Source organism: Panthera leo, chromosome A2 (genome assembly GCF_018350215.1).
Source record: "Panthera leo isolate Ple1 chromosome A2, P.leo_Ple1_pat1.1, whole genome shotgun sequence".
Taxonomy (NCBI): domain Eukaryota; kingdom Metazoa; phylum Chordata; class Mammalia; order Carnivora; family Felidae; genus Panthera; species Panthera leo.
The window spans coordinates 5,782,385-5,805,236 of NC_056680.1; the positions used below are offsets into that span (position 1 = coordinate 5,782,385).

Below are 22,852 nucleotides of genomic sequence, written 5' to 3' on the forward strand. Positions count from 1 at the left end.
ATGGGGAGCCTGATGGACGTTGACTTTGACCCTGGGCTCTGGAGGAGGAGCCGGACTTAGTGGGTGGAGATCAGGAGGGCTGTGGGCGGGGGGGCCTGGGGGTGCAGAGGCCACCCCCTGCCCCCCACGTTTCCTCTCCCCACTCACAGACAAAAACGAGTGCGTGCTGTCGCCTGCGGCCTGCGGCAGTGCCCCCTGCCACAACACGCTGGGTGGCTTCCGCTGCGTCTGCCCCTCTGGCTTTGACTTTGACCAGGCCACGGGGGACTGCCAGGACGTAGACGAGTGTGCCGCGCAGGGCGGCCCCTGTACCTACGGCTGCGCGAACACTGCCGGTGGCTTCCTGTGCGGCTGTCCCCAAGGCTACTTCCGGGCTGGGCAAGGGTGAGGGGCTTGCGTAGGGCGGGCACAGATTCCCAAACCCTGCGAGAGCACGCGCACACGCACACACACATACACACAGGTGGGTCCGTGTTCACATGCATTTTACACACGTGTGCACGGAGCCCTGAGCACACGTATGGGTGTGCACACAAGCTCACACCCGATTCTGGCATAATTACCTTCATGGCAGATGAACCCACCTGGTAGATGCACACTTCTCTGTAATACACTTGAGCACACGGCTCACACAGATGCCAGCACGCCTGCGGACCCCTCCGCGTTCGCGTATCTCAGTGTGCACACGTGTGCACATACACATCAGCATCCTGGGGTGTGAGCAGGTTCGCACCTAGGCCCAGGTCAGCCAAGGGATGCGTGCACACAAGCGCACATCCCTTGTGTGGGCACACGCAAAGGCACAGCCACACATTTACACACCAGCACCTGCCCCCGTGGGCAGTGAGGCTCAGGGTGGGGGCTGGAGGGGCTGGCTGGGGAGATCCCGCCAGCTTGCCCCTGAAGGCCTACCGCCACCTTGTCCTGGCCCAGGCACTGCGTCTCTGGCCTGGGCTTCAGTGCCGGGCCCCGGGAGACGCCAGGAGAAGAAGAACTGATTTCATCTGAAGCCTGCTATGAGTGCAAGATCAACGGCCTCCCGCCTCGTGACCGGCCACGGCGCAGCGCCTACGGTGGCCACCAGGTCAGGAGAATGAAGGGATAGGAAAGTTGGGTCGGAGGGGCTCTCGCTATTAGATTAACTAAATATGAGTGCATTGCTTTGCCTAATCTTTTCCCCTCTTGTTTCTTCCCCCCCTTTCCTGGAAAAACAGTGGCTCTATATGTCACCCCACTGTTACAAATATTTTCTGTAAGCCTCGCAGGGGTAGGGCCCTGTGTCTGTAAGAGTGAGGGGAGTGGTTGTCGGGGCTCCTGGGATGGGCGCCAGCGGATCTGGGCAGAGGAGGGCCGGGCGGCCCCATGGCTTTGCCTGCAATACTCACGGACTGCCAGCAGGTGTCAGCAAGGGCACGTGTCTGCGCAACACGCTGGGGAAGGGCGGAAGTGTCCAGAACCCAGGGGCAGGGAAACAGGAATAGCTTTCACTTTAACACAACAACGGAACCACCCCTCAATATGTAAATTAGGCGAAACCAACACCAAGGAGAATAAAACACAGATAACCTCCTGTGGGACTGGCTACGTCACCAAGCCCGGGCTAGCCTGCCATTGAGGCCCCTGGCTTATTCAGGGCCCTGTCCGGCTGCCAGGACCAGGAGCGCGCTCACAGCAGTTCACATAAAGAGGGGTTTGTCATCAGCACACAGGGTGCTCTCAAAGAGCCCAGATGCAGGAAGTGCAGCAACCCCCACCCCCACCCCCACCCCGGCACCGGAAAGCAGCTCCTCTCTGGTGCAGCCAGGTCTTGTGTTTCCCGCTGTGGCGGCTTCAGCGTTGTGTGGACAAGCGGCCGCCTATCTGCCCGTCTTTGCGTTCCCCTGGGGAAGCCGCCTCCGCCGTCACGCCTCTGTCTGTGGCCCAAGCTGACGGTGGGCCTTGTGATGGAGGGCTAGATGGAGGTCGAAGGCGGAGAGTGCCCCAGGGTGTCCTCCGGTTTAGAGACTGGCTGAAATCTCTCGGCCGTGACCCCCTGGTCCCCTACCCACTGCGTTCCGACGCTCCCCGCCTCTCACCGTCCTCTGCCTGGTCTTTCTCCACAGGTGAGCCTGGCCAGCCTTGACTCAGAGGCCCCACTGACCTTGGGCCTGAACCTCTCGCGCCTGAGCCAGGCCGAGCACATCCTGGAGCTGCAGCCAGCGCTGGAGAGCCTGGCGGGACGGGTCCGTTATGTCATCGCCCGTGGCAATGAGCAAGGTTTCTTCCGCATGCATCACCTCCGTGGCCTCAGCTCCCTGCAGCTGGGGCGTCGGAGGCCCGGGCCTGGAACCTACCGGCTGGAGGTGCTGAGCGTGGCAGGGCCCTGGGGCACCTGGCCGGAGGCGCAGCCGGGACCAGGGGGCCGGGCCTTGCGGCTGAAGGTGCAGCTACAGCTGCTGTAGTTGGAAGGACACCCCCTCCCCCCACCTCCTGGCAGACCCCAGGCCCCTCCCGCAGCCCCCGCTCCGGACTCACTGGATGGGCCCTGCCCAGTCCTCGCCTCGTTCGGCGGGATTTGGAGGAAACTGATGTCACCGAGCTCACCACACACCGCAGGGAGCCCCCGGGGTCCCTGGTGAAGCCCTGGACTCAGCGCGCCCCGGCGCCCCCCGTTCGTCCTCCTCTCCAGAGCTTGGGACGGACCGACCCCACCGGCAACGGGGTCACTGACCGGGAGGAGCCCCAGAACTCAGGAAGAGTAAAATGCTGTGCTGCGACCTCAGGCGAACCCAGCCTCTGCCCAGGGGGACCCCAACGCTCAGTCTCCCCTGGAGACAGCTGGAAGCTGGCGCACGCACCCTCCTTCTGCGACAACCAGGGTCACGGAAGGGCCTGTGATTCGCTGAGTCCGGTCAGCCTCAGGCTTCCACTTCTGCACTGCACCGCGGCTCACCCCCCGGGGGTCGATGGGACATGGGAACGGACAGCTGGGGGGTGCACCTGGGGCTCGACCCTCCGAGCCGAAGAGCCTGTGGGGGCCCCAGCCAGAGTTGGTGACACCGCCACGCTCGGGCCCCCGGTGGGGTGGGCCGGGGTCCCAGGATGCTTTTATATCAAAAGCAGAGACCACAGTAAAGTTATTTTGGGTTAAGCCGGCCTCTTTGGCATGTTCTCGAAGTAACGAGACGCTGCCCTCCGCGGGGCCGGGCTGGGCTCACAGGTCAGGGAGCGGGAGGCCCCAGAGCTTTGGAAGGATGCGCTTCAACCCGGGGCTCTGAGGGGAAAGCGTGCAGCCGAGACGCAGGCGAAGGCCGCCTTCCAGCTGGGGGTGGGGGACACGGCACCCAGGCTGCGGGCGGGTTCTGCGAACCTCAGACCTGCGAGTGGCGCAAAGCCAGGCTGCCGGTGGCAACCACCGCGGGCCCGGGTGGCTTCACCGGGGCCGATTCTAGCAGCTCACGCTCCCCGACCGCGTGCCGCGTACCCGGCACCGTTCTAAGGACCGTTACCGACCCGCTTGGTTGTCCTTGCAACTCCGTGGAATAGAAGCTGTTGTGTTCGGCCCCGTTTTACAGATTGGAAAACAGGCTTACGGATGGCAGGCCGCTTGGCCAAGGTCACTCCAGGTTGCAGGTAGCAGGTCACCCTGCCCCGCTCGCATCCTGCCCGGTCCCGGGGTGAGCCGCACCTATACCTAATCTGATGGCCTCGCTGGATGCCAGGGGGCCGTCGATACGCGGTCGGTGTGTGTGTGTGTGTGTGTGTGTGTGTGCAGACGGTAGTGCGTCGGTTGTTTATTGTCATCTCTGCACCCGGCGCGGGGCTGGAACTCCCAACCCCGGAGGTCAGGAGTCCCACGCTCTGACTGCGCCAGCCAGGCACCCGGTGGTAGTGCATTCGGTCCCCGCTAGCTTGTACGAGGCAGGCCGTGATATCACCCATTTTACAGCGGGAGGAACCAAGGCTTAGAGGGTTTGTAGAACTGGCCTGAGTCGCCTGCATAGCCTAGCGGGGCCTCGGTGTGACCCCTGGCCCCAAACCGCCTCTTGTCCTCTAGAGATGAAGCGCTGGGTTTTCATCTGGAATGTTCTCTCTCGTGGTGGAAACTGAGGCTGCCCGAGGATGGGACAGCTGGATGGCTCGAGTCTAGTGCCTGGCTCCGGGGCTCTATTCTTGGCTGGGTTCCGGGCCACTTGACTTATCGAGTGTTTCTGGACCCCTGTCAGAGCTTGCAGAGGGCTCCTCCTTGCATTAGCCGGGCTCGCTACAGCCCAAGGGTGTGGGCGGAACAAACGCAGCGACCCCCATTTTACAGGCGAGGAAAGCGATGCCAAGAGAGTGCGCGGTTTGCTCAAGGTCACCAGCTGGACTCACACCCTCGCCTGCAGCCAGCATGCCCCCCACCCCCGGAGCCGTCAGCTTGAGGGCTCAGCACAGATCCCGGGGTGGCATTCACGTGGGATTCAACACAGGCTGGGATAGCAACTCACACCCCATAATGAAATGTGACAGAGACAGGAATGACATCCCACCCCGGGGATGTTTTAAATAACGTTTATTTAAAAATCATAGAAAAGCATAGTCTGGGAGGAGCGTCCCGGGACGGTCTGGAGCTTTGCAAGGACCCAAAGGGACACAGGCAGGCGTGGCCCAGGGTGGGTGGCAAGAGGCTGCGGTGGGTGACAAATCCAGATGATCCACCAGAAGACCCGCTGCTTACGGCTGACTCTGGTTCCTGGAGCAGGCAAGGGGCCTGAAGCAAGGTCAGCTCTTTCCTTCCAGCTGCCTGAGGAGCAGGATGTGGCAGGAGCGACGGGACAGAGCCAAGAGCCGGCTCAGGCCCGGGCACTGAGGTCTGGCCTGAATGACAGGCTGGGGCACCTGGAGCCTCAGGGGACAGTTGTGGCGGGGCGAGGTCCGGCCCACCTTCGTGTTGGCTAATCCTGGAGGTGTTCGGGCTCACGGATCTGCAGGGTAGGGGGGGGAGGGATTGGAGAGGTCAGCAGGTGATGGGGACTGGAGTAGGAGCTGGGGACCCCGCACACCTGACACTTCGTCTCAGCACTTGCCGAACCCCCCGCAGCCGGGTTAGGGTAATGAACCGGCAGGACTGACCACAGAGTCAGCCCCCTCGGTCCCGGAGTTGAGTCCCCTCCCCCAGCCTGTGCTGCTCTAGAGAGCCCTCATCCCTTAGCAGTGGTGACGGGGGGGGGGGGGGGCCCGGAGGGATGGTCACATGATCAGAGTCCTCACCCGGATGAGCTGTGGTCCGGAGGGCAGTTTTCGTCTTGTTGCTTCTGGGGGGCCAGCTAACCCCGGACGGGGTCCTCGGGCGGCTTCTGTGATGCTTGGCCTTCCGCGCATCCAGGAATTCGGTCCAGTACTTCACCCTCTTGTCCCGGGGGTTGCCACACACCATCCTGTGTTTCCGCAAGAAGAATCTGGCGGGGGGAGAGGGTGCCCAGGTTGCGGTGCGAGCCGGGGGCAAAGTCGCGTCTGGGCCCCGCCCCCCGCCCCGCCTCCCAGGCCCCACAGCCCCACTCACATCACAGCCGGCAGGTTGCAGCTGCCGCTCACCTCCTGGCGCTGGTACCCCAGGGCGCGCTTCAGAAAGTCCAGGCTCTCCAGCCGGTGGTAGGCTAGGCAACAGTCCTCCGAGACACCTGCGGCCGCGACCCGCGGGCTCACATCTCTGTGCGCCTGCGCGTGGGCAGCGACGCACTCGCGCCCACACACACACCTGCCGCAACCCTCCCGAGGCCCGCGGAGGCCGAGAGACAGCCCAGAGGATAAGGAAGGCACCCGGCTCACCTTTGGTCCCCTGATAAGGGGACCGCTGGCACGAGTTGGAGGGGGTCCACGGTCCCGGGCTGGGACGGGCCCGGGACCACAAAACGAATGAGGGATCGGAGTGAATGAGGACGTCCACGAGGGCTCTGGGGCAGAGGAGCGCAGACGCCCCCAGGAGGGGCCAGGGGACGCGGCTCCCAGCCCAGGCCCTTCGAAAATGAACGCGCTGGCCGGCTGCTCCTGATGTCCCCGCTCCTGCTCCGGGCTGGCCGTTCCCCACCTAGGGCTGTCTCCAGGGCCTCCTCCTTTCTGTCCCCGTCAGAGTGACCGCTCGGTCACCAGACCGGAAACCAGGAGGTCTCTGTTTGTCTACTCGTTGCCTGACAAAAGCATTTTGGGTTCCTACTAAGGTGCCAGACGTGTAGACAAACACAGAGGGGAATTGGACCCAGGGCTGTCACGGGGATCCCCCAGCCTGGTGGGACACCCCAGAGGTCGATCTGTGCCGGGAAGGGGAAGGGCAGGGACCTGGGGGTGGTGTCTTGGAGGAGGGTGCCAGCAGGGCCTGGGAGGGTGGGCGGGTGGAGGTGATGTGACAGACAGTGCAGCGGCCTTCAAGGCCCTCCGGGACCCATCTGTCTGCTGACCCCGCCACCTCCAGGAGCCACACCCAAGGTCTGGCAAAGTGCAGTGGGAAGGATGGGAGAAGCGGGCGGCTTGAGCCCGCCCTGCATCTCCAAACCTTGGCCCCAGAGGGCGAGGGGCAGTGGCTTCAGATGGACCCTGGGCTGCGGTAGCAGGCAGGCAGGGGGCCACTCTGCCCCTAGGATCAAAGGGCCCCGGGCTGGGCCTGGCTTCTGGAATGGGCCTCTGATAGCATGACAATGGGAATGAAGCCCAGCCCCATCTTGGGCAAAGGCTAAGGTCTGCTGGAAGCAGAGGACTAGGGCCTCTCAGACCAAGTGAGGGCAGGCGGGGCAGGCAGGGTGGGGGGTAGGGATGGTGCTCTGGGGTTTGGACCAAGCCGGGGACCCTGCTCAGCCAGCTGCTGGGGCTCAGCCGCTTCCCCCGGGGCCCATGGGGATGCAGGAAACAGTGGCGGGACTCCTGGGGGACACTGTATGCCCAGAACTGGCCTTTGGTCACCAAATCCTCAGGTGCCCGATGCAGGGAGAAGGGGGAAGGGACCCCCCCGTGAATAACAGTATGGTTGTCATTGTTGTTGCCGGGCACCGGGCCAAGAGTTTTGCAAGTTACCAGCCCATTGGAGTCTCATGTCCTATCTGTGCAGCAGGAATCCAGAGGCCCCACTTTGCAGATGAGGAAACCGAGGCTCATAAAGACTGAGTAGCAACACAGGTAGCCCAAGGCGGGTGGAGCTGGGACGGGGGACCCACTCCCGTTGGTCTCCAGGGCTCTGCAGGGTCATGTCACTGCAGCGTGTCCCCGGCAGTAACTGGCCATGCCACCACTGGGAGCCATACGCTGCTCCCCCACAGTGTCTGGGCTGACTGGAGTCCTGGCAGGGAGGCCTTGGGTCACGGACGGTGGAGGAGGCATCACAGGGGCTCTGGAAGGAGGGACTGGGGGGCCTGCACCCGCAGGGAACCGCAAACACATGCCAGGAGTTTCGGCATGACTGGGGCGGGAGTTGTGCATCAGAATTCAGTGGTGGAGACATAACGGGTGGGGGTTGGGGAGCTTCTGGAGGAGGGGAGGAGCAAATGGGGGAGGGAGGGCAGGGAGGATAGATGGGGAGAGGAGGGCTCCAGGAGGCTGGGTAGGTACGGCCCACGACGTTACCTTGAGCGTGGACAGTAGGACACCAGATGCCCACAAAGCTGGCCGCCACCACCAGGCACAGCAGGAGCCACAAGTTCATTGTGCACCGGCTGGTCCTGCTCCCCAGGTGTCTGCAGGAATAATGGGAGAGGTGGGGGTGATGAGGACCCCAAACGGACGGCAGCAGACCCTGGGAACACTCCCATCTCCAGCCAGGCCCCAGGGCCCTCTGCAAGGGAGGCAGGCGGCCCAGGGACACGTCGGGCTGGGGGGCCTGGTGGCTGTCGGGCTGGTCCCAGCCAAGACTGGGGGAAGGACTCACCAAAGTCCGAGGGATCCCAGGGGCTGGTGCCTGCTGGGGTGATTCCAAGCTTTTCTGCCTGCCAGGCCAGCAGGCTGTGCATTTTATAGATGGGGCCCCACCCTGAGGCCACCTGCCCTCCACCACCCTCCCTCCTTCCACCTCCTCCCCTGATGGGCCTCCAGGCTTCTCCCCGGTTTATCTTTCTAGCTGCTTTCTCCAAAGTCAAGATACACCTGCAGGGCATTGTAGGCACCTGGGGACAAGAGGACTTACATCAGAGGGCTGGCAGGAAACACTGACTTTCTCAACTACTTGGATGTGAGACGGACAAGGGTTGGCTCCCTTGGTGGTGGGAGGCAGAACCACACAGATGGACAGACCCAGCCTGCCCAGGCCACTTGAAGGCTGGCTGCCCTAGGACCACCCCCCCTCTTTCACTTCCTTCCCCCATCCAGTTCTCCCCTGTTTTCTCCCCGAAGGGCCCTTTGTCCTCCCAGCATTCCCTCTTCCGCCACACACCGGGGCAGACACAGCCTTCCTGCACAGGGGCCTCAGGCTGCCTTGCTCCCCGCTCCCAAGCCACCTGTCCGGCGGGGCCCTGACTTCACCCCACTTTCCTCTCCTTCCCCACGATGGGGGGCCTTACAGTTTCATAGAAATGCCCTGGTTTTGCCAACAGGCAAATCCATTGAAACAGAAAGTAAAATCAGTAGTTGCCATGGGCTGGGGAGGGAGAATGGGGGGCGGGGAACGCGCAACTTGGCGAATATTGTGAACGCAGGGAAACTTGCACTTTTTTGTTGTTGTTTTTAAGATTTTATTTTTAAGCAATCTCTGCGCCCAGCGTAGGGCTTGAATCCGCAGCCCCGTGATCGAGTCGCGCGCTCCACTGACTGAGCCAGCCAAGCGTCCCCGGAACCTTACACTTCCGATGGGGTGCAGTGTAAGGTATGTGAATTTTCTCGACTGTTACCTTGAGAAAAATGTTATTAACATCCACCACAACAAAGAAATGCTCTGGTTTTGGAAGAAATGCCTGGAGCCCTAGGTAGCCGCGCGCCGGCGGGAAGCAAAGCAAAACCCACCTAGAAGGCATATTTTTCTTTCCCTGGGTCAGCGTGGCTCGCCTGGTCAGGGGCTCCACGGGTGGGGGTGGGCGGGGCTTTGCAGAGACCTCACAGCTGATTGGCTTGAACTGTTAACTTTTTATTGCTCGCATCCTTAGCTATAGAACACTCCAGGTATTTACCACACCCGTACCCTTCTCATCTCCCCGCCCCACTAGGAGCCCCTGGCGGGGACCCTTCGCAAGCCCCCAGGGGCGGAACCCTGAGGGTTTGGAGGCGTGGCTTACGCTAGGGGGCGGGGCTTACAAGCCCCGCCCCGCTCAGGGAGCTGAGACTCAGCGCGGCCAGGCCGAGCGCCTAGCGGTCCGCGGAGGTGGCTGTGGCAGCCCCCAGGGCCCGCTCGCGACTCCGGTTCCTCGACCTCTTGCTCTGGGTGTGGGGCGGGGGGGGGGGGTGCAGGCGGGACGAGACGCGGCTCCGCGTGGCTGGGGGCGTGGGGACGCGGCGTGGTGGGCCCGGCCAGCCTGTCTGCTCAGGCCCACTGCACCTGCCTGTCCCGTCGCCCGAAGCCGCCAAGACGTGGCGTGACCCAGACTCGCCTGAGGTCCCCGCAAGCGAGCCCACTTCCCCTCCCCGCCCCTCGGGGTTTGTCCCACCCGCAGCCTTCACCGGGGGCGGGTGTCCGAGGAACCTGGGCGCGGGGCAGGCAGGGATTTGCGTGATCATGGACCCGGTGCAGGTGTCAGGGAGGGGGGCGGCGTGCTCAGACCCCGGTGAAAACCCGGAGTTCTGAAGCCCGCAGCTGCTGAGTGTGAGGGCCGCATCCACACGGTCAGGGCCGAACTGGGAAAGGGGAAGCCTCTTCTGTTCCTACAGCTGCTGGAGGCGCCCCTGTGGCACGAGCGCAGCTGGGGGACAGAGGCCTCCTCCTGCCTCCTGGCCACCAGCCCTGACGATGGGGGCCGTTCGGGGTGGTCTCCGGCCTGAAGCTGAGCCAAGGTGAGGGACTGACCCCATCCCAGGGCCTGCAGGTCGGAAGGGCAGGCAAAAAGCCTTCCTCAGGCTCAGCAATTGGAGGCCCCCTGGGGAGGCCACCGCTAGGGAGTGCACTCAGAGGGTCCCCTGCAGAAGGGGTAGGGGGTCTGGGCTCTGTGAGGGGAGATGCCAACCGCTCCCTTGGGGTCAGTTCCTCCGCGGGCCGGCTCGCTATCATTTCTGTGCTGGAGAAGCCCTCCCAGGTGTTCAACTTTGGCCTTCTCGACAGAGGGTCAGGGAGGCTCTAAGAGTCATCGGAAGGGGACAGGGGCACTGGGGAGGTGCCACCAACTGAAGCGGGGGCCCTCCTGCAGTTGCTGTTGCACATCAGGTTCCCCCTCTCCCTGTGTTGCCCACCGCTCTCCTGGCCGTCTGGTGCCTCCAGGCCCCCGCTCAGGCAGCCCCGGGAAGCAGCAGCTGGGGGCCCTCCCTCACGCACCTCGTGTTGACGCACGTACGAGGCACGTACCGGCCCCTGTCTGCGGGGCCTGGGCCCCCGTTGTGCCTAGCTGCCTCTTGCTCTGGCCCAGATGCACAGTGGTTACCACGCGACTGGGGGAAGGGAGGAAAAGGGGTTTTTCCAACATGCCTTTCAGGGACTTCATCTATGGTCTCTGTGACCCCTGTCACTGTGTTCCTGACGTGGTTGGCCCTGCCGCCTCCTGGAAGGCTGGCTTGGAGGGGCTCGCCTCCCCAGGCTGACCAGGGGTCTCTGTGTTCCCTAGGGTCGCCGCGGCGACCATCTGGGCAGGGGCCAGGCCCACCACACATTCTTGGGCCATTGGCACTGGTTGTATGGAGCCTCGGCCTCTGTCCTGGTGCTTCCCCGGCTCTTAACCGGACATGTGGGGGACAGGTGCCAGCTGGATGCCAGCTGGAATGCCCCAGCTAGGAAGGTGGCCTATTGCCAGTCCTGCCAGGCTGGGTTGGGGCAGGGGTGTCAGCGAGGAGGAAGGGCGGTGGGCTCTGAGGGGAGGGTCCCACAGGGCCCTCTTGGGAGTCCCTCTTCGAAGCGGCTGAACTCCATTCACCCCTCCCACGCAGGTTTTCTGGGTGCCCCTTACAAACCAGCCATTTGCTGGGGCCCCCGGGTGATGGCAGTGAGTAAGCAGATGTGTCCCAGCCATGAAAGATGCCAGTGATGTCACTGGTCCTCACTGAACATCTGTCGGGGGCCATTTGTCATCATGCTCATTCAGCAAGCACTTAGTAAGTACCTACTGTATGCCAGGCCCTGGCCTGGGTGCCAGGGAAAAATAGTGAAGGAGGCAGATGGTCTCAGGGTAGAGCAGAAAACACAAGCAGCAAATAGTGAAGCCGGATACTACTTTGAGATTAGGAAGAATGACACTGGGGACAGGCTGGGCTTCTTCAAAGACGGTGGCCCGAGATGACAACAGCCCTATAGGATCAATAGTTATCCCCATTTTCCAGGAAAAACACAACCAACCGAGGCCCAGAGAGGTTAAGTGGTCTGCCCAAATCAGCGGGGCCGGATTCCACGCTCAGGTCTCACCCCTTCATTCCACATGAGCTGTTAGGGTGCTGTATTAAAAAACTTTTTTAGGGGCGCCTGGGTGGCTCAGTCGGTTAAGCGTCCGACTTTGGCTCGGGTCATGATCTCGCAGTTTGTGAGTTTGAGCCCCGCATCGGGCTCTGTGCTGACAGCTCAGAGCCCGGAGCCTGTTTCAGATTCTGTGTCTCCCTCTCTCTCTGCCCCTCTCCCGCTCATGCTCTGTCTCCCTCTGTCTCAAAAATAAATAAATGTTAAAAAAAAATTTTTTTTAAACTTTAGTACTGTATTTTCTTTAACCATATCTATAAAAATATTATCATTCCCACAGGCAATCAAATAAGGATGATTTGTGAGACATTCCCTCTTTTTTCTTTTTTCTGGCATAGTAAATCTTGATTGCACACTTGTAGCACGTTTCAGATGCCAAATAGCCACACGTGGTGGCTAGCGGCTACCTTGGGGAGCAGTGCGGTTCTAGCCACAGATAACCGTCAGGCCATAATTTTGTCCTGATTCTTTCTTATGTTTATGAAGGCTTTTTTTTCTGGGCAGTTTAATTTTCCTAGCAAAACTGGGGGGAAGGTACAGAGATCTCCCATATACCCTTTGCCCCAAATGGATATTTGCCCCAAATGGATATTCCGTGGTTATCAACATCCTGCACCAAAGGGTGCATTTGTTACCATCGACGGGCCTGTGCTGACAGCATTGTCATCCAAAGTCCATAGTTTACGTTCGGGTCCACTCCTGGTGTTGGACATTTTATGGGTTTGAGCAAATGCTTGATGACCTGTACCCATCATTATGGCATCATACAGAGTACCTCACTGCCCTGAAAGTCCTCTGTGCTCCAAGCATGTCTTGTGTATTAGGACGTCTTGACAGCTGGCGCCTACCTGATCACGGAAGGACTGAGTACCCCTCCCGGGGCTGGCAGATCCTAGAGAGAGCAAATGACTCGTGAGTGCACCTTCCGTAGGCGAAGCGGTCAGTCCGGAGCCCGCACCCAGACCCTCTCCTTTATGGGGCTCTCAGACTCAGAGCCACTGTCCCCGGCCCTGATCACCCCAGAGCCAGGTGTCAGACCACTAAGAGACAAGCCCTGTGCCCCGGAGCCTGCGGAAATTATGCAAAGTAGCCAGTCCTGAGCCGCACGGGCTGCCTCACCCATTCCCTCCCGCGGACACCAGACTACAGGCTCTCACCCACGTTTTCCCCTCACTCCCTCTGCCTCCTGGCCAAGCACCGCACGGTGCTTCCCCCTGTGGCCCTGTGAGGATGGCGTGCCCCCTCCTCTTGACATCTGTGAGTAGCAAAGTATCTTTTTCATGACAATCGTCTCCTGGTCTAGTGGCCTCACCACCCCTGAATAGGCATAAAACCTACATTTTAAAGCAAATGCCAAGTGACGTGCAGAGAGCTGGAGACAGAGGGCAGATAATAGATGTACCGTGCCCATGTGACGCTCACCGCCGGGGGGACTTTCACAGGATGCACGGTCTGCATTCTAGAGGAACGTCCACACACAGGCTGTGAGGATGCACAGGGCACCCCGCCAGGGCTCCAGAGAGAATGGAGACCTGAAGGGCAAGCAGGTGTTAGAGGTCAGACAGAGCAGGACGCCAGAGGGACCTGCCAAGTGTAGGCTGGCTGGGGCGGGAGGAGACAGTCTATTCGTGGCCTCGTGTACCGAGCCAAGAAGGGTGACCTTCCTCGAAAAGGCACTGGGGAGCTGCTGAGGGATTTAGCCAGGGGAGGACTGCGGTCAGCCCTGTATCTGAGCTTTACCAAGGTCATGTGGAAGACGCAGTGTGGCGACATGGGTTCGGGAAAGAGTAGCCTCAAGACTAACACCTTGTCGAGGCGTCTGGGTGGCTCGGTTGAGCGTCCGACTTCAGCTCGGGTCCGGTCATGATCTCGCGTTCGTGGGTTCGAGCCCCGCCATGGGGTTCTGTGCTGACAGCTCAGAGCCTGGAGCCTGCTTTGGATTCTGTGTCTCCCTCTCTCTGCCGCTCTGTCTCCCTCTTTTTAAAAAATAAATAAACATTTTAAAAAATTAAAAAAAAAAAAAAGATTAACGCTTGCCTTCCCATGAGGGCTGGAGGAAGACCCTTTCCATGCTCTAAACAGAAAGAAATACAGGAAATGTTTACCAAGATCTACTAGGTGTCAAGTTTAGTAGTTATAACACACTGACAAGACAGACTTAGTCCCTACTGCCATGGAGATGTTTTAGTTTTATTTTTCTAACAATGACTTTACAATAGCATCTGATGAATGCTGAGATGACACAATACAGGGACCCGGAGAAGAGAAAAAAACAACTAAAATCAGAAATGAAAATGGGGGAGGGGTGCCTGGCTGGCTCGGTTGGTAGAGCACGTGACTCTTAACCTTGGGGTTGCGAGTTCAAGTCCCATGTGGAACGTAAAGATTAGGTAAAAATAAATAAATTATAGATAGATAGATATTAAAAAAAGAAAATGGGGGACACAACTACTAGCCTTACAGAAGTTTTTAAAAAGAATTAGAAGAGAACATTATGAACAATTACACACCAACTAATTAGACGATACAAATGAAATGAGCCAATTGCTAGAAACAAACTACCCAATCTGACTCAAGAATAGAAAATCTGAAAAGGGCTAGCAAGGAGGTTGAATCAGCAATCAAAAACCTCCCCACAAAGAAAAAATCCCCCCAAACCCCTGATTGAACCACACAGCCCTACTTATTTTCATCTGTTTTCTCTTGGTGGGTGAGGGGTTCTGCACAGCATTTGACCCAGCAACCCCCAGACTCACCATCGGGTGAGGTGGAGACATCAGGACTCGGGGCCGAGTGAGGGGCAGCGCCAGGCTGGGTCTGCTGGGAGGGAGGACAGCAGCCGGAGGGAGCTGTGGGTTCTGACGGAGTCCTGCCTGGGTGGCAGGAGGAAAGGGGCTGGTCCCGCTCCCATCAAGATGGCCCTTGGCTCCCTTTTGACTGGCTGTTCAGCGTCCCCTGCAATTCCATACGAATTTTAGGGTCTGTTCTCCCATTTCTGACAAGTGTTCATTGGTGTTCTGATAGGGATTGCACTGAATCTGTAGACAGTGCTACGTCTTCCATGGACGGGGAGAGGTCTTTCCAATTACCTAGGTTTTAATTCTAGCTTAAAGAATTAAGCATATTTTGCAGTTCTCAGCCATAAGTCTTGTGCTCCCTTAGTGTAACTTATTCTCAAGTATTTTATTCTTTTTGATGCGATTGTAAATGGAATCTTTCCATTTCCTTGTCAATGGCTCATTGCTATTATATAGAGTGCTACGTGGAATTTAAGCACTTTTTAAAAAAAATTCCCTTTAGCATACAGCGTTCTCTTAGTTTCAGGTATACGATATAGTGACCCACCCCACCCCATTTACCCCAGATGGGTGGCGACCCTTGGGCCTCTGAAAAGAGTTTGAAAAGCTACTGCATTGGGGGGAGTCCCTAGGGTAGCACATGGAACTGGTCAAATTTTCTATTTCTTCTTGAGTCAGTTTTGGTGTTTGTTTCTATGACTTTGTTTGTTGCACTCAGGCTATCTAATTTGTTGGCATTTGGTTATGCATAGAATTGTCTTACAAACTTTTACTTCTGTGAGATCCAGAGTTTTGTCCTCACTTCCATTTCTGATTTTATTTAATTTTTTAAAATGTCTGTTTATTTATTTTGAGAGAGAGCATGAGGGGAAGGACAGACAGGGAGAGAGAGGATTACAAGAAGGCTCTGTACTGCCAGTGTAGAGCTCGATGCAGGGCTCGAACTCACGAACTGTGAGGTCATGCCCTGAGCCGCAACCAAGAGTCGGACGCTTAACCAACTGACTCACCCAGATGTCCCTCATTTCCGATTTTCGTTATTTCCTTTTTTCCTTACCCTAGGTAGTTTGTCAATTTTGTCATAAAACTAACTGTTGGTTTTGTTGATTTTCTCTGTTGTTTTATATTCTCTATTCCACTTATCTCCACTATAATCTTTATTATTTCCTAGCTTTGGGCTTAAGCTTACTCTCCTTTGTCTAGTTCCTTAAGGTATAAAGTGAAGTTTTGATTTAAGATCTGTCTTCTTTTTTAATGTAGGCACTTATATCTATACACTTCCCTGAGCACTGTTTTGTTGATTTTTTTTTTTTTTTACATTTATTTATTTTTGAGAGACAGAGCACAAGTTGGGGAGGGGCAGAGAGAGAATGAGACACAGAATGCGAAGCAGGTTCCAGGCTCTGAGCTGTCAGCACAGAGCCCAATGCGGGGCTCAAACTCACGGACCACGAGATCATGACCTGAGACGAAGTCCGACACTAGAACGACTGAGCCACCCAGGCGCCCCCCGAGGACTGTTTTGTTGTGTTTTCATTTCCATTCATCTGAAAGTATGTTTTAATTTCCCTTGTGATTTCTTCTTTGACTCATTGGTGTTCAAACAGTGTGTGGTTTAAGGCATACAGATGGCCAACAGATCCACGAAAAGATGCTCAACGTCACTGATCATGAGGGAAATGCAAATCAAAACTACGATGACATGTCACCTCATACCTGTCAGAATTGCTAAAATCAACAACACAAGAAACAACAGGTGTTGGTGAGGGTGTGGAGAAAGGGGAACCCTCGTGCACTGTTGGTGAGAATGCAAACGGGTGCGGCCGCTGTGGAAAATGGTATAGAGGTTCCTCAAAAAATTAAAAATGGAATTAGCATATGATTCAGTAATTCCACTGCTGGGTATTTACCCAAAGAATAGGAAAACACCAATCCAATGTGTATCGCAGCACTATTTACAATAGCCAAATTATGGAAAGAGCTCAAATGTCCACTGATGGATGAATGGATAAAGAAGTGGTGTAGGGACCCCTGGGTGGCTTAGTTGGTTAAGCATCTGATTTTGGCTCAGGTCATGATCTTGCAGTTCACGGGTTCAAGCCCCGCCTTGGGCTCTGTGCTGACTGCTCAGAGCCTGGAGCCTGCTTCAGATTCTGTGTCTCCCTCTCTCTCTCTCTGCCCCTCTCCTGCTCGCACTCTGTTTCTTTCTCTCAAACATAAATAAATGTTAAAAGATACATAAAAAAAAAAAAAGAGGTGACGTATGTATATACAATGGACGATCACTCAGCCATTAAGAAGAGTGAAATCTTTTCATTTGCAATGACATGGATGGAGCTAGAGAGTATAATGCTAAGCAAAATAAGTCAAAGAAAGACAAATACCATATGATTTCACTCACATGTGGCATTTAAGAAACAAAATAAATGAACAAAGAAAAAAAGAGACAAACCCAGAAATATACTCTTAACTACACAGAACAAACTGGTGGTTACCAGAGGGGAGGTGGGGGTGGGTGAAACAGGTGAAGGGTATTACGAATACATTTATCCTGATGAGCACTGAATAACGTATAGAATTGTTGGGTCACTATATCGTATACCTGAAACTAAGAGAACGCTGTATGCTAAAAGGAATTAAAAAGAAAAAGTGTTGTTTAAATTCCACGTAGCTGAGAATTTTCCAGGTTTCCTTGTGTCACTGATTTCTAGCTTCATTCCACTGTGGTCAGAGAAGATAATTTGCATGATTTCAACCTTTAAAAAAAATTTTAAATGTTTTTATTTATTTTTGAGAGAGAGACAGAGCATGAGCCGGGGAGGGGCAGAGAGAGAGGGAGACACAGAATCCGAAGCAGGCTCCGGGCTCTGAGCTGTTCAGCACGGAGCCCAACGCGGGGCTCGAACTCACAAACCGTGAGATCATGACCTGAGTCAAAGTCAGACACTTAACCGACTGAGCCACCCAGGTGCCCCTGATTTCAATCTTTTAAGATTCATTGAGACTTGTTTTGTGGCCTGACATAGGGCCTATATTGGAGAATGTATTGCATGCATTTGAAAAGAATGTGTGTTCTGCGGTTGTTTGCTGGAATGTTCCAAATACATCTGTTAGGTCTGCTTACAACCAATATTGAAAATGGAGTACTGAAGTCACCAGCTATTATCGTAAAAGGGTCTATTTCTCCTTTCATGCTGCCCATGTTTGATTCGTGTTTTCTGGGGCTCTATAGTTTGGTACATATATGTTTATTTTTATTTTTAAACATTTAAAAAAAAAAAATTTAAGTACTCTCTTCACCCAACATGGGGTTTGAACCCACAACCCTGAGATCAAGAGTCGCGTGCTCCACCCACTGAGCCAGCCAGGTGCCCTGGTATGTATGTGTTTATAATTATTGTATCTTCTTAATAAACTGACCCTTTTATCAGCAAGTAACGTCCTTCTTTGTTTCTCATAACAATTTTTGACATAAAGTCTATTTTGTCTGATAGTACTATAAATATGCCAGCTCTCTTTTAATTACGATTTACATGGAATTTCTTTAACCCACTCTTTCATTTCCACCTATCTGTGTCTTTGGATCTTTGTGTCTGATGCTCTTGTAGAAAGTATATAGCTGGGTCAGTCTCTTTTCTCCTCTGTCTGCCTTTTCTTTGGAGGGTTTAATCTACTTATCTTTAAGGTAATTACTGATAAGAAAGAACTAACTCCTGCCATTTTATTATTTGCTTTCTTTTTTAACCTTATTTGTTTCAGAGAGAGTTCACGTGCAAGCAGGGGAGGGGTAGAAAGAGATGGGGAGAGAGAGGATCCTAGGAAGGCTCTGCACAGTCAGCACTGAGCTGGACGTGGGGCTTGAGCTGATAAACCATGAGATCGTGACCTGAGCCGAAATCAAGAGTCAGGTGCTTAACCGACGGAGCCACCCAGGTGCCCCAGTGTAAGACATACCTTTAAAAGAAATAATAAAATAGGGGCCCCTGGGTGGGTCCGACGGTTAAGCATCTGACTCTTGATTTCAGCTCAGGTCGTGATCTCATGGTTTGTGAGTCCGAGCCCCACGCCGGGCTCTGCTCTGGTAGCAGGGAGTCTGCTTGGGATTCTGTCTCCCTCTCTGCCCCTCCCCCCTCATGCTGTCACAGTCTCTCTCAAAATACATAAATAAATAAGCTCTTAAAAAAACAAAGGTATGTCTTACACCTATTTTTTTCCTTAATTTTTTCACTACTACTTTCTTTTGCATTTCATTGATTTTTTTTACAGTGTACCATTTTGACTCCCACATTTCCTGTTCTGTCTATATTCAGTTATTTTCTTACTATTTACCTAAGATTACAATTAATATCTTCAACTTGTGACAATCCAGTTTGAATTAATACCAGCTTGGCTTCAAGAGGATACAAAACTCTGCTCCCGTACAGCTGCTTCTCTTCCCCTTTATAGTGTTACTGTCACAATTACATCTTGATATATTCCATTCCCATTATCATACCTTTGTAATTCTTGCTTTAGGCTCTTGTTTCTGAAATCACACAGGAGGGAAAAAGAGTTGCAAACTAAAAGTACAAGAACACCGGCTTTTATATTTACTTACATAGTTGTCTTTCCGGTGCTATTTTCCATGTGGCTTCGAGTTGCTAGCTAGTGTTCATTTCAGCCTGAAGGACTCCTTTCAGTACTTTTTTTTCTCTTTTTTTCTTTTTTTCCTAGGGTAGGTATGCCAGCCACCGAGTCTCTTAACTTCTGTTTATCTGGGAATATCTCTATTTCTCTTTCATTTTTTTTTTATTTAATTTTTTTTAACGTTCATGTATTATTGAGAAACAGAGAGACACAGAGCGTGAGCAGGGGAGGGGTAGAAAGATGGGAGACACAGAATCTGAATCAGGCTCCAGGCTCTGAGCTGTCAGCACGGAGCCTGACGTGGGGCTCAAACTCACAAACTTTGAGATCATGACCTGAGCCAAAGTCAGCTGCCCAACCAACTGAGCCACCCAGGCACCCCTCTCTTTCATTTTTGATGGATAGTTTTACTAGAGACAGAATTCTTGGTTGACAGGGTTTTTTTTTTTTTTTTCATTCAGCACTTTATTTTCTAGAAACAAATTTTTTAACGTTTATTTATTTTGAGAGAGAGAGAGAGGCAGAGAGAAAGGGAGAGAGAGAATTCCAAGCAGGCTCCATGCCGTCAGCACAGAGCCTGATGCAGGGCTTGAACTCATGAACCATGAGATCATGACCTGAGCCGAAATCATGAGTTGGATGCTTAACTGACTAAGCCACTCAGGTGCCCCTCGTTCAGTACTTTAACTGTCATTCACTGTTTTCACAATATCCGGTGAAAAATCAGCTGTTACTGATTGGAGACCCCTTGTATGTAATGAGTCACTTCTCTCTCGCTACTTTACAGGTTCTCTTTGTCTTTATTTTTCAACAGTTCAATTATAATGTCCTGGTGTGGATCTCTTCCAGTTATCCTGCTAGGAGTTTGCTGAGCTGCTTGCACAGATGGATGACCGTTATTAAAGTTGGTAAGTTTTCAGCCATGGTTTGTCTGAATAGTCTTTCTCTTTTTCTCTCCTGCCTCTGGGATGCCCATGACTTTTCTAAAATATTTTTTAAAGACTGTATTTCTTGTTGTGTGTGGTCTCTGAAGCGTCAGTTCCTTTGGCTTCTAATCAGCTAATTGTTGGACAGAACTTTCTTAAATGCCTGAAAGAAGAAGACAAGAAGGACGAGGAGGGAAGAGAAGGAGGAAGGTGGAAGAGGCGAGGAAGAGGGGAGAATGGGAGAAAGGAAAGAGGAGAGAAGAGAGGAAAGGAGACAAAGTACTTTCCTGTTCTTTGCAGACTAGTCTGGGTTGGGGCGCTCCTGCAACACCAAGCCAGGCTGTTTACCAATCTGCCTTGGTCTTTACTTCCTGCTTGTGGTGAGCCTGAATGGGGGGAACACCTAGGGGTTTCTACAGTCTTTTCTGAGCATGCATCCGGACCTGGGCATGGGAGGCTTTTCAAAACCATTATTTCCCCCAAGTAACTGCTCCCAAGCAATTCCCCCAAGTAATCTTCCCCCCAAGTAACTCTTCCCCCCAAGTAACTCTCCCCCCAAGTAATTCCCCCCCCAAATAACTCCCCCAAGTAACTCTCCCCCAAGCAACTACCCCACCAAGTAACTCCCCCTCCCAAGTAACTCCCCCCCAGTAACTCCTCCCTAGCTAACTTCCCCTCAAGTAACTCTCCCCCCAAGTAATTCCCCCCCCAGGTAACTCCTCCCAAGTAACTCCCCCCTCCCCAGTAACTCCTCCCCAGCTCCTCCTCTCAGGCTTTCAGCACATCTATTGTTTGTCCCAGCTGTAATCTTGCCACCACCACCCCACCCCCGTGGGAGCACCTTGCTCATCTGTTTTCAGTGCGCTCAAGGAAGACCTTCCGCACAGTCCCTTCCTGCTTTGAGAGAGTTGCAACTGGGCAAGACAAAGGCCAGTGCCTTGTCATCGCCTCAAGGAACCCCAGACGGGGCACACCAGGCACATGCGGTTCCTCTGGAACAGGGGTTTCTGTTTCGTTTTGCTTCGGGGGAAGGGGTAGCCAACGATTTTCTTTGAAAGAACGGTAAGGGTAAAAGAAGTGATGTGGACGTCCCCCTGCAGCTGAGAGAAAAGGGAAGGGCAAGCACAGCGGGCACACGCCGCCTGGCACGGAAGCCACTCGCGCGGCCGTGGGGAGGCCCACCGGAGGCTCGGCTAGCGTCACTGTCCCGGGGCGTCCTCATCAAAAAGACACCCAGGGGCTCTGGGGCCCCAGCTGGTGCAAGCTGCTTACGTAATTGGTCACCAATTCTTTGGTGGATTTCACTCTCTTGGTGCAGTTACGTGAGTGACTCAGCCATTTGCGCGGGGGCCACTGTGCACAGCTCTGGTTGTGAGCGGGTCACGCGTTTCTGCGAGCGTACCCCACCCGCCTCCGTGTCCAGCCTGCTCTCCCGGCCACCGCAGTCCGGCTTCCTGGCACCCTGAGGAAGGCTCGGCCACCCCGTGGGTCCTGAAGCTCCACCAGCTCCTCAGCACCCTCCCCCCCCCACCGTGAGGTTGGCGAGGAAGATCGATCGGGTCACCGTTCCTCAGAGCCAACGCTGTGGATGGGCGGATGCGGGAGGCACAGGGCTCTGGGTGGATCCGCTGGCAGGCCTAGCCTCCGGGTCCCGCAGGGAGGCCTGGAGTAGGGGGACACTGTAGTAGTCACGGCAGGTGGCTTAGGAGGGCTGGTGGCCTCGCAGCCCTGTATCTGCACGGCAGGGGCCTTGGCGTGGTCAAGGGCACTGCCAGCAGGGGTCAGGACTCTTGGCTGGGATGGCCTGAGGACCACACCTGCTTCATGAGTGCCTGTCACGTGCCAGGCACTGTTCCAGAATGCAAGGTGGTCGGCTGGCTACATGCCGGGTCCCGTCCTGAGGAACTTTATATCCACCGATGTGACAGCAGAGTCGGTCACGTGCCCAAGGAGTCAGAGCTGACTGCAGTATGCCAGCACCCCCCGGCCACTGGGCTATGCGGTCCCTCGGTTAAAAAAGAAGGGACGGGTCAGCCGAGGAGCCCGAAAGCCCCGCGGGGCCCCAGGCTGCACCTGAGTTGACCGCAGCAGGGAGTCAGGACTGGGCGGCTGGGCGGCCTGGTGCTCAGCCAAAGCTGCTACGCGTCTCTCCCACGGCTGCCTACGGAGGCCGGTCACCAGGAGTGTGTTTGGGTGCCGCGGGGTGGGGTTGTGTCCAGAGGTGAGTGGCAGCTTCTTCCGAGGCTGCCTGCCGGTGCCGGCCAGTGCCGGCCAGCACGGAGGCAAGGCCTGGTCCTCCAGGGGCTCCAGGGGTGGGGCCTGCAGAGGGCTAAGTGTGCCGACGGGTCCAAAGCCGACGGGGAGTCCTGCGAGTGCCGAGTCTGGATGATGGGACCCGTTGGGTCACCTCCTGTACGCGTGAGCTCTTGTGGGCTTCGAGCTGAGCGATCAGCGCCCCTCCTCCAGCGTCACCGAGACAAAGAGACCCGAGCACCCACTCCCCCTGCCTCCTTTGTACCCCATTTTCTCCTCTCTGCCCATCTCCAGTGACAGATCTGTCCCTCAGTGTTTTAAATGTCGGTTTTATTATTATTCAGGTATGGTGAGGCCAACAGATCAAGAGAGAGCTGCCATCGGAAAGGCAGTTGGTGGGTGACTCGGTCGGTTAAGCGCCCGTCTCCTGATTTCGGCTCAGGTCATGATCTCACAGTTTGGTGGGTCTGAGCCCCTCATCAGGCTCTGCGCTGACAGCGTGGAGCCTGCTTGGGATTCTCTCTCTCCCTCTTTCTCTGCCCCTCCCCTGCTCCTGTGCACGCTCTCTTTCAAAATAAGTAAACTTTTTTTAAACAGTTACTCACAGATCCCAGGAGGAGGGCACAGAGCACACCATGCGGGGCCCCATGGGGAAGCACCAGGGGCTGGCAGGAGGCAGAGACGTGGGCAGGAGCCTTTACTGTGGATTCTACAGGACGAAAAGGCAA

At 55.4% G+C, this 22,852-nt stretch overlaps 2 protein-coding genes and 1 long non-coding RNA gene across 4 annotated transcripts in view; 2 read left to right on the forward strand and 1 right to left on the reverse strand.

Moving 5' to 3' along the window:
- FBN3 (fibrillin 3) overlaps positions 1-3,110 on the forward strand; it is a 62,932-nt gene extending 59,822 nt beyond the window's left edge. The window contains exons 67-69 of the mRNA XM_042912867.1: positions 150-384; positions 934-1,084; positions 2,103-3,110. Of these exons, the coding sequence (XP_042768801.1) occupies positions 150-384; positions 934-1,084; positions 2,103-2,441 (725 nt within the window). The 3' untranslated portion in view covers positions 2,442-3,110. The remainder of the gene's footprint in view (positions 1-149; positions 385-933; positions 1,085-2,102) is intronic.
- A 1,456-nt stretch (positions 3,111-4,566) lies between these two features.
- Positions 4,567-7,713, reverse strand: CCL25 (C-C motif chemokine ligand 25). Its single transcript, XM_042927413.1, has 4 exons — positions 7,573-7,713; positions 5,525-5,642; positions 5,233-5,420; positions 4,567-4,946 (listed from the first exon to the last, which is right to left on the reverse strand). The coding sequence occupies exons 1-4, from the start codon at positions 7,649-7,651 to the stop codon at positions 4,939-4,941; spliced, it is 393 nt and encodes a 130-aa protein (XP_042783347.1). The 5' UTR covers positions 7,652-7,713; the 3' UTR covers positions 4,567-4,938.
- A 4,635-nt stretch (positions 7,714-12,348) lies between these two features.
- LOC122213874 lies at positions 12,349-22,812 on the forward strand. Of its 2 annotated transcripts, XR_006199670.1 has the most exons (4): positions 12,349-12,433; positions 19,760-19,853; positions 22,469-22,566; positions 22,722-22,812. It is a non-coding gene; the product is annotated as an uncharacterized LOC122213874 (long non-coding RNA). The 2 variants fall into 2 exon arrangements; XR_006199671.1 differs by lacking the exons at positions 22,469-22,566; positions 22,722-22,812 and adding an exon at positions 20,020-20,079.
- The last annotated feature ends 40 nt before the right edge of the window (positions 22,813-22,852 follow it).